General features: G+C 39.7%; 2 protein-coding genes and 1 long non-coding RNA gene across 3 annotated transcripts; 2 read left to right on the forward strand and 1 right to left on the reverse strand.

Annotated features, from left to right (window-relative positions):
• Positions 1-144: 144 nt before the first annotated feature.
• On the reverse strand, positions 145-3620 carry LOC6498485 (protein rhomboid). Its single transcript, XM_001962888.4, has 4 exons — positions 3318-3620; positions 760-903; positions 512-691; positions 145-443 (listed from the first exon to the last, which is right to left on the reverse strand). Exons 1-4 carry the CDS (start codon positions 3561-3563, stop codon positions 231-233), a joined length of 783 nt encoding a protein of 260 aa, XP_001962924.1. The 5' UTR covers positions 3564-3620; the 3' UTR covers positions 145-230.
• Positions 1172-2045, forward strand: LOC26514221. Its single transcript, XR_004311077.1, has 2 exons — positions 1172-1712; positions 1775-2045. It is a non-coding gene; the product is annotated as an uncharacterized LOC26514221 (long non-coding RNA).
• A 4563-nt stretch (positions 3621-8183) lies between the features above and the next one.
• On the forward strand, positions 8184-10162 carry LOC6497016 (gustatory and pheromone receptor 33a). Its single transcript, XM_001962887.3, has 5 exons — positions 8184-8213; positions 8270-8706; positions 8765-9148; positions 9402-9867; positions 9927-10162. Exons 1-5 carry the CDS (start codon positions 8184-8186, stop codon positions 10011-10013), a joined length of 1404 nt encoding a protein of 467 aa, XP_001962923.1. The 3' UTR covers positions 10014-10162.
• Positions 10163-10751: the final 589 nt, after the last annotated feature.

Here is a 10751-nt window from a genome sequence, read left to right on the forward strand (position 1 = left end):
ACATGGCCCAAAAATAGTCAACGGATTTCTTGTGACCAAAAAATAGAAGCAGTCCCAAACAACACTTCTTGGTGGAATATTAATTGGAGGCCACCATCCAATCTGAATAACATTAAAGAGTTCTTAGCCATGACTGTTGAGAAGTAGAGTTTTAATTATTTTTTATTTATTTAACAATATAATATTTAATACAAAAATAATCTAAATTAAACACTATATACTTTTAAATCCTAAAAATAAATGGACTTTTGTCGCATTTTCCGATAAACGATGAATCCGCACAGCAGTCCGGCCACTCCCCCGCCCAAATGCGCCTCCAGACTGATACGCGGATTGCGATTGTGATTGTGGCGAAAGTGGAATGTGGTGAAGCCCACGTCACTGAGGAACAGAATCAGCAGGGCGGCTATGCGGGCGAATCGATGAGACAACTGAGAAAAGTTCTAATCGACAAAAAAGAGCAGTGTTGGAATTAATCACGAAATTAAATTGCGGTTTCCAGCTGACTGACCAGAACCAGGTGGGGCACATGACTACCCAGCATGGCGTAGACTCCGGCGGAGGCACCCAATAACAAAAGATGCGGTTGCAGCCAGGCGTTGGCCAATGAACCGGATAAGCCACCCACGACATAGACCGCGGCCAGACGCCAGTGACCCTGCTCCACTTCCAGACAGATGCCTATGAAGCACTGTAGAAGGAAAAGTGAGGTATTTGCATAAAAAAAAATATAATAAAGACCCTTTTTTTATTCCTCACCTGAAGACAAATGTTGAGAACTAGATGCCAGGCATCGGCATGGAGGAGCATGTAGGTCAGCAGTCGCCAGTACTCCCCACTCCAGTTCGGTTTGTAAATCAGTCTTCTTTGCATGCACTCGTTGACAATCAAATGCAGAGATATCTGTTTTGGGGGAATAAAGTGTTCGAAATCGTCTTAAAATAATAGAGTCAAAAATATGACATTAGTATTTTAAAAAATAAAACCTAGTATGCTCTGTCGAGCTCAGAATAAGTATCAACCAAAATGGCAGTAATATTTTTCAGTCTGTTCAGAACTCCGACGTAGAACGGAGCTAAAGGTCCTATAAAATCTATTAAGGAATATAAAAAGCACAAGCAAGTTCAAAAATTCTCTCTAAATTCAGTTTTAATTTTATTTTTTTGTAGAAACGCATTCTAAGAACACATTCAACCACATGCGCTGAAGGCTATAAACTGGGCTATTTGCTGAACGAGGCCAAAAACATTTAGGCTTGCGACACTCCAGTGGAAACGGAACTGTGTTTAGTTTTAAGGAAGACTTCACCACGGCCGGAGACCCAAGTCCATGACCTAAAAAGAAATAGTTGATCTCCTGCAACACCACTTTGTAGGCTGTTTGAATACTTATTCGTGGAATATATATACGAACAGCCTATGTTGAAGTGGGTGAACACAACCCCAAGAAGAGTGCCTCCCCTCTAGGTCACGTGACCTTGACCCCTCTCCGACTGCAGTTCCGTTGTTTTTCAGAATTAGGCGAAGTTTCCGTTCCTCTGGAAGATCGCGAACCTGTTTGTTTTTGATTTCGTTCAGTATATACCCCAGTTTATAGCAGTCAGCGGATGTGGTCGAGGTCTTAGAATGTATTCCAGAGTCCGTGTATTGGAAAATTGCTCAACGAACTCCCCTGGGTGGTCAGTTGGTCTGTGAGATTCTGGAGAGAGCGTGGTAAGCAAAAAACCTAGACCTTTATGTGCCAAAGGTGGAATTTTAACTTTATTATATTAAAGACACGCTGTCACAATCCGAATATAAATGTCTGATGGTGGCTTCGAATAAAGCTCCCGAATAAGCAAAATAATGGGCAACTAGATGACTGGATATGTGCCACTGTTCCGAATCTCAGGAAAATCCTTAATGAGCTGGGACTGAAACTATGCTCTTTCCAAGCTGAAGCTAGAGCGACGAACAATAACAAAATTAATTGTTAAATCTGATTATAATAAGTGTAACTTTTTAGTGGAGCCACTTAAATATATTTAAGTATACTTCCATCATTAATACTTTTACCCTGCAAGTTGGAAAATAAATATTGGGATAACAGAAACGCCTCTAAACGCCTCTCACTTCGAATCTCAACCCTGCTGATTAGTGTCATGGATACTGACTGCCACTTTCGCTCAAACGCTCGACACTTGGCCAATTGAGAAGTGCGAATGCGGAGTGTGGAGCGTCGAATTGAGTTTCGATGAGATGCCGCACAATGTGCGCCGCATGACTTGACAGCAGCCGCAAAAACACGGCAGCGACACCAAATCGGTGCAACATGCATCCCGCATCCAAATATGACAAATGCCAGAGCTGCAAGTTGCAACATTCGATCGATGACAAAAATGGCAATAAAGCTAAATCGAATGCAATGCATTGAATTGTGCAATAATAACAATTACCAGCTTGTGGGTTGGGCCCAGTAATGGGTCTCCCCGATCTACATTACTTTGAAGTTAAAGCCAACCTGATTGCAAAAAGGTATCAGGTAATTAGTAAGCCACTAGATGGGTCACACTTGTGGGACTTTGATAGGGGCCTGTATCGGAGCAAGTGCGTAGACAATAAGTACTTTAAAACAAATCCAAGAATAAAATTGGGGAACAGTTAAGCTGACACCACTTTCCATATAATTTCAGAAAACTCTTTTTTTTTTTATCCGTTAGCAGTTTTAGCCACAAACTCGATTAAATAGAAACTAAAAACATATGCTTTCCATTCAAAATATCAATTAAGTTTCCCTTAATACGGACCACAAGTAATCCATATACACAAATAGATGATTGAAAAATTTTCCAGTGAATGAAAATTCATACGAATTCCCTTTCAATAATTTATGAGAGCACTCGCACAATGCCACGGGAAACACCGCGGCGGGTAAAACAAACAAAATAAACAATTAGTTAACTTAAAACAAATCAAATAGGATCAGTATTGAGAGGGAGATTATAAACATATACTTTTTAGGAATTTGTTCTTTTCATAAAAGACACTAAATTCAAAGATAATTATATTTTTTTAATGACTTGCACAAATTGTTTCATAATTGTGCTAAAAATAATTGGTTTTTTGATAAGGAATACATGTTTATAAAATTAATCACATTTTTAAATGCACATATATTGCTAACATTGATTAATCATGAGAACTAGTCACATTTTCGTTTGATTTTGGGATTCAATTAAATTCGAAATGAAAAAGCACACATCACTCAAACCCTACGCAGCCAGAAATCCGAAAACAAAAAAGATAATGGACATCTGGAGCAACTGCATCAAATCGAACCTGCATAAAACACATCAGCAAAATAAACCAGGGCACCCGCCATACGCGCTGTCGCACTTTTCCCGCTCCGACGTTTTCCGACTTTGTCAGGTCGTCGATGAAAATCTTTTGGAGTGGAGCTCGAGGCAAACCCGTCAGTGGATGTTCAGCGCAGGAGCCCTTTTCGGGCAGCAGCAGGAGTCTGACATCCTTGTTGCTGCCATTGTTGTTTTCACTGCCATTGTTCTTCTCCAGTGGGTCCGACATAACGCGATTTGAAGTGCCCGACAACCGCCGCGCTGAACACTTTGCGCGCGACTAGACAGCTCCGCTCGACTCCCACTCGGAGGCCCATTGAGGTTTTTTGTTCTTCCAAAGCACCACGATCCAATACGATCGGAGGCATTGATGAACTGCCATCCGATTGTGCGCAATCAAGCAAGAAAGTTTTGAGAATCATATATACTTTTAGGCTAAGTGCGGTTGTTGTCTAGGATAAGTTACTAATTCGAAACTAATCCCTTTAAAAATGGCAGGACCTTTAGAAAAAGGAATGCTTAAGAATAAAATAGGGGGAAAATATATTAAGTAATTAAATAAGGAAAATTAAATTTATTTAAGGTACTTTGGTATAAGTTAAAAAACATGTTGATTAATTAAAAAGCCTTTGAATAATTAACAATTACTGAAAGATTTTGTCTTTAAGTCCTTCCAAAAACCTTTTTCCAATAAAGGCTATCTTAAAAAATGTTTCCCTATTAAAAAACATTTTAAAAAATATATAAAAACAATAATATTCTCCTCACATTCACCTACCAAAGGCTTAGACTCTTTGTGCTGCGGCCAACCACCTGCCACAATAATATTCCAGCCAACTTGTAGCTCGAATTAAATTTGGCCCTGCCTCATCCTTGGCATTTGACATTTTACGTGCAGCAGCAGCGATGTTGCAGCTTCGGTGTCAGCTGGAACAGAAGTTGCAGCAACAGCAACAAAATTCAAATTGTTTACACAAAACTGTCGTAGGTTGCACGGTTGCACAGTGGGTGTGGTGAAAAGCTTTCTCTCTGCCTCTCTCTTTCGCCAATGTGCTCTTTCTCTTTCGCCAGCGCCGGCTGTCCCTTTCGTCGTTCTCCTCCAGATGGACACGTGGTGGGCGATTATATTTGGGAGGTGGCTGTCAACTCCGAATGCTTGGTTATGAATGGCTTTTAATGAAATATTTATGTAACAGGCAATAAGAACCACTTTTGGCTTCTGGACGAAAGACGAAGGACTCAAGAGAAGGAGCGATGGACAAGAAAAACAGAAAGAAAGAGACGGGTCGACTGCGAACGCGTTGCAAATAATTGTTTGGCTAGTTAACTTCGACGCAACGTTGAACTAAGATAAAGGAAACACTTAATCGAGGAAGGACACACTTTGAGGCTAACACAGTCATGGTCAAAGGAATAGTACGGACGGAATAAATAAATTCAAGTTAAAAATTTAAGGTTGAAGCTAAGATAGAGATAGAACCTCTTGAATATATATTTTTTTCAAACCTTAAACAAAATAGAACTATTTATAAATAATAGTAATTATTTTTATCTCCTTAAAATATACAAAATGTATTTATTAAATATATGTGTTAGTTTAAACTACTCTTTTAAGATTAAAACTATTTCTACAAACTCAGTTGTATTTACATGAGCTGTATATTTTGGTCATAAACTTTCCTGAATGGCTGAATGGTTGAGTTGCCAAAATCATTAACAGGCAACTGCTACGTGCCGGGGCAGTGGACGATGCAACCAAAACAACAAATTGACAAATACGACCGGGACCCAAGGAAACACGGCCAAGTTGGCGCAGCCAGACACGGAACTTAACACAGCTGATGGCTGTGGGATATTTCTGTATCCGTGTGGGTTTATATTTTTCCGCCCCTGGCTTACATGCCACAGAGAAAGGAGTTAAAGAGAAGCCGCTTACTTAGGCCAAGTTAAAATTAATGAAAATTATTAGTTTTCTCCTACTTATATCTTATAGAATATTTTCCTACTTATATCTTATTTTTCCTGTTTTCCAAATTTCTAAGTATCTGAAGGGTAAAGTTCTCCCATAGGAAAACCTTAGCAGATCAGGAGCATCTCATAAACCAAAACGGCAACAACTTTAACATGCCAGCATTGTCCCCGGGGGCCTAACATAATTTTGGCTTTAGCCCACTTAGAGATTCGCCCCCTCGAACAGGACCAAGATGTTCCACTTTAGCAGAACCCGAGCCCGACTAAATTTCCCCACCGGCAAACTGACGGAAGCAAAAAAGCGTTTAGGCAAATCTTTGTGCCAAAATCTTGAGCAAACAAGCTCATTACAAGTCACGGCAGTATCAGGAAAAAAATGAAAGCAAAATAAGAAAAAGCTGTAAGCAAGGCTACTAACTGTGCCACATGATTGAGTAACTTGCCACAGAACCACCAAAAGGGGCGTGCCAGGGTCTGGGCGCACTTTATGACCGCAATTTTATTGATACCGCCAAAGGGAGAAATCCGAAATAAAATAATCCATCCCAAACTGGGAAAATCCGGAAAGCCCAAAGGAAATTCAAGGGTTTGCAGGATAAGCTATAAAGCGCAGTGGAAACATTTCGCCAAGAGTTTCCTGCAACACTGGGCGGTTTTATGGCGGACACCAAAGGCAATAACAATCACTACCAAGCACTACAATAAACTAATCTAATGTACGCATCAAATTTGCATGCAGCGACTCAGCAGCTTTTTAAGAGACTGGCCCGGAAAGGCCTACGCCGATAAGCCGCAAATAGCGGACTCGATTCAGAACTTCATTTCGCATTACACAAGCGAAAAAACATTGTCGGTTAACAAGCCAGCTCATTTCATTTTGATTCAAATTGGAAAATGTTTCCATTTAAGTTATTTCAATAATTTTTTTGATTTCTTAGAACAATTGCTTTAAAAAGATGACTCCAAATTTTTACGAAAAGTGTCTCACGACTCGAGTCGTATGAGTAATGTCTTGTTTGTGAAGAAAAAATTACTCATACGACCCGTTGGCAAGATCACCTGTTTGACACCAAAACAGCCTTAGACGAGTTTCTTCAATATACAATATTTATGTACTCTTCTCTTCCATTCCAAGTGCTTTATTTCTGCAAAGTTTATTTTTAATTTTTCTAACCTTACAATAAATTTATTAATTTAATGAAAAAATATTTTGTTGCATAATTTTAGGGATTCCACACCAAGAAACTAAAAAAATGTCCTAAGTTAGGACTCCTAACTCCTCTTAAAATCATCCGATTTGGCTGAATTTGGATTTCTAACTGCCAAAAGTAATGTTAAATACAAAATATATTAATGGTCATAGATGGTCTACAACTTGGGCAGTAATTACTTGTCGTGAATGTAAGTGAAAATTATTCATACGAATCGTTGCAAAAATGCACAAAAAATTTAAAAGCCAAATAAAAATATTTTCATTGGTTAAATTTTCATATTAAAGCTGAAGTTTAAATAAATAAACATATGAATTTATGGTCTACCATATTTGGCTTACGTGGCGTATGAGTAATGTTTTTCTGAATTATAATGTATTACTCATACGACCTGTCAGCCACACCAAATTCCTTTTTAAAAACTTTTTAAAAAAAAATCTTTAAAGTAAATATTATTAATTCTTAGGGGCTTATATTTCCGGCCACCTCTAAAATATGGAAAACCCACAAGTGTTGCTTTTCGGGCGTGCATGGGCATAAGTAAGATGCTAAGGATGTTTGTATGTCCTTTTCTATTTCCCTGTACCCACATCCTTTCCCAGCACATGTGTAAATATGTGTTAGTTTGTGTGCACTAGCTGTTGGTTGGTGCGTGCCTCCGATGCAAACTCAATTATTAAATAAGGGAGGCACAGGCAGTCAGCAGCCAGCAAACACCTTCAACTTTGCCTTTGCCGGCTTGTTTTAGTTGTAACTGTTGTAATCCCCGACGCCATCCCACCCAACGGAAGGCCCAACTCAGGGGAAATTTGCATTTTATCATCTCATGGTTTTTGGCCCACTTTCCCCCGTCTCCTGGAGGTCCCTTGTCGCCTGTTTAATGTTGCCAGGATGGCTTTGCTTTTAATTGGTTTTCTTAGGCGGGAAACATCTCAGCTAGTTGGCACGACAAGGGTCCATGTTGTTGTCGGGGTTGTCTTAGTTGTTAATTTAGTGTTAGGCGGCACTAACTTATAATTGTTTAATTAGCAAGTAAAATGCGGTGCAAATGTCGGTAAATTATTAGATTTTCACCTTTCTACTGAATTTCCTGCAGAATACATTATGGGAGTATAAACAGATGTATACTTCATGAAGATTCTTAATATTAATTAGTTTATTTCGTATTTTTTAAACCTCTTTTTTTGATTATAAATATGAGTAAACCAGTTTATTTTCCCATGTGTATTAACCTTCAATATTAAGAATCAATAAGTTACTCTTTCAATTGGAAAAGTACTGAAAAAAATCATAAGTACTATTTTAAGCATTTAACTACAGGATCATGTTGGTAAACAAACATTTTCATCATTCTAGTTTTTGAAATAAAATAAGAGCCTGATTAATTCCATACTTTCCACCAAAAGTTTTGTTCAGTGAACCATATTGTTCACATTTAATAAGCTAAAAGCATTTTAGGCTCCCCTCTAAAGATATTTATCTTAAACATGTGCGCATTATCCAGTCCTGTCACTGCGTGTAAGTGCTTTCATTATGCCAACGGCTGAGCAACTACACAGGGTCAATATTAACCCTTTTGGCTCTGCAAATGACCAGTCAACGTCAGTACAGACACACAGCTGAAGCGGAATAGTTATTAAACAGGACAAACTAATAAAAAGAGCAAAATGATACAAGTTATGAATTGGTTTTCAATGGTATGCTTCACTTTAAAACTAAACTTTAGATATTAAATCAAACTTCTGCCTTCCAGGCCATTGGACTCATTCCATTGAATCGCAAGCAATCAGAATTAAACTTGGTCGTGGACTACGCAATGATGGCCATTGTTCCCGTATTGTACCTCTTTTGCTATTTACTAATTAATTTGACCCGCTCCTTCGGCCTCTGCTTCCTGGATGCCTGCAACAGCGTCTGCCGGCTGAGCAACCATCTTTTCATGCACCTGGGCGCCTTTCTTTACCTCACAATTGCACTAATGAGTGTCTACCGGCGAAAGGAGTTCTTTCGCCAGTTCGACGAGCGACTGAGTGCCATTGATGCAGTAATACTGAGATGCCAGAGAGTGGCGGAAACTGATCAGAAGAAGGCAGCTGCTGTAAGGCACAGTGTTGCCTACCATTTCACCTGGCTTTTTCTATTCTGCGTGTTCACCTTTGCCTTGTACTACGACGTCAAGTCACTATATCTGTGAGTAAATGGATCTATTTTAATAATCTAGATATAACATTTCAATTCTTAATTCCAGCACCTTTGGTAACTATGCTTTTATTCCGTTTATGGTATCAAGTTTCCCGTACTTGGCCGGAAGTATCATCCAGGGGGAGTTCATCTATCATGTGTCGGTGATTTCGGAGCGCTTCGAGCAGATTAACACGCTTTTCGAGAAGATTAACCAGGAGGCCCGCCACCGGCACGCCCCCCTCACCGTGTTCGACATCGAGAGTGAGGGCAAGAAGGAGCGTCTGTCGGCGGAAGGGAAGGTGGCTTTCGGCCATGAGCAGAAGCTGGCTGGCGAAATGAAGAGCCAAGCGGAGCAACAAAAGACCGATGAGGACGAAACGGACTCCAGCCAGGACGAGAACGAGGACGATTTTGATTATGACAATGCCCAAATTGTGGAAAATACAGGGTGAGTCTGACAAAGGAAAGGATTTGACGGCTGAACGGTTCTCATAAAAAATAAACACAAGGTTTAAGCTTTTGATTAATGGCTGGAGGTTGTGATATTGTACTTGACTTTATTTTCCGAAATTCTTGGTTTTTAGAAAATTACTTCAGGCCTTCACTATTCAAAAGCTTAGACACTTTATTTAAAGTTTAATATTTCAATATAAGTTTATTTGTTACTAAACATTTGAAAAACACCCATTCCATCCAACTAGAAGCACTTCTGAGTCCAATCTGCCGGACCTGTTTATGTTGCACGACAAAATCCTCTCGCTCAGCGTGATAACTAATGGGGAATTCGGACCACAGTGTGTACCCTACATGGCGGCCTGCTTCGTGGTGAGCATTTTTGGTATTTTCCTGGAAACCAAGGTCAACTTCATAGTGGGCGGCAAGAGCCGGCTGCTGGACTATGTTACCTATTTGTTCGTCATTTGGAGCTTCACCACCATGGTAGTGGCCTATATCGTCCTGCGATTGTGCTGCAACGCCAATAACCACTCCAAGCAATCAGCCATGATTGTACACGAGATAATGCAGAAGAAACCAGCCTTCATGCTCAGCAACGATCTGTTCTACAACAAAATGAAGTCATTCACGCTGCAGTTCCTTCACTGGGAAGGATACTTTCAGTTCAATGGCATCGGCTTGTTCGCCCTGGACTATACCTTCATATTCTCCGTAAGTAACTAACAAAGCTCTTATAATTAAATCACAATTAATGACCCAAACTATTCCAGACTGTGAGTGCCGCCACATCCTATTTGATTGTGCTGCTGCAGTTCGACATGACTGCCATCCTGCGCAACGACGGCCTAATGTCCTAGAAAGCCCGCTCAAACTCAATAATGGATAATTGGTTTTGGATATTTTTACTTTTCAGCACAATTTTTCACAACCGCCGGGAGAAAAGCATACCAGTCGAATATCCAATATAACTTTCTTTTAAACTTCACTAATAAGAACTAATTTTAAATAAAACTATTAATCGTTCTCAATTTTTAATATTTTTTTTACGTTTGAAATTTAGTTACGTTTTTTTAAATTTTTTCCCTCCTCCAACCAAATTAATTTTTCAGAGAACTCAACACGCTTCAGAAAAAAAACTCACTCGGCGATAAGCCAGGCGATAATCGCATCAACCGACACTCTGGCTGCCGAAAAGGAGCCGCAAGGGGCAGGTCAGGGGCTCCTAACGCAATTTCTATCAAATGTCAATTGAAAAACACGATTTGCCAGTCATCAGTCAAGGGCCGCTTTTCCAGAGCCTTTCCACAATTTGCGGCTGTCAAACGGAAGCCAGAAACGAGGGGGGAAATTCGAAAAGGGGGCAGTACGAAGGATGCTGGCTGGGAGAAAAAAGAACATGAAGCAATTTCCGTTTTCAATCGTGTTTAGTGCAACGGAAATGGGTGCAGAAATATGTTTTTTTTAGTCGACCATTCCACCCAGTTCCTGGGGTAAAATATTTTCTAATCAAGAGTGGCGTTAGAAATCGTTGAACTACGAGGATATATGTGTTTTGTCTTTTATGGTGTTTATTTTATTAATATTTAAAATTCTAT

The sequence above is a fragment of the Drosophila ananassae genome, chromosome 3R (genome assembly GCF_017639315.1).
Source record: "Drosophila ananassae strain 14024-0371.13 chromosome 3R, ASM1763931v2, whole genome shotgun sequence".
NCBI classification, from domain to species: Eukaryota; Metazoa; Arthropoda; class Insecta; order Diptera; family Drosophilidae; genus Drosophila; species Drosophila ananassae.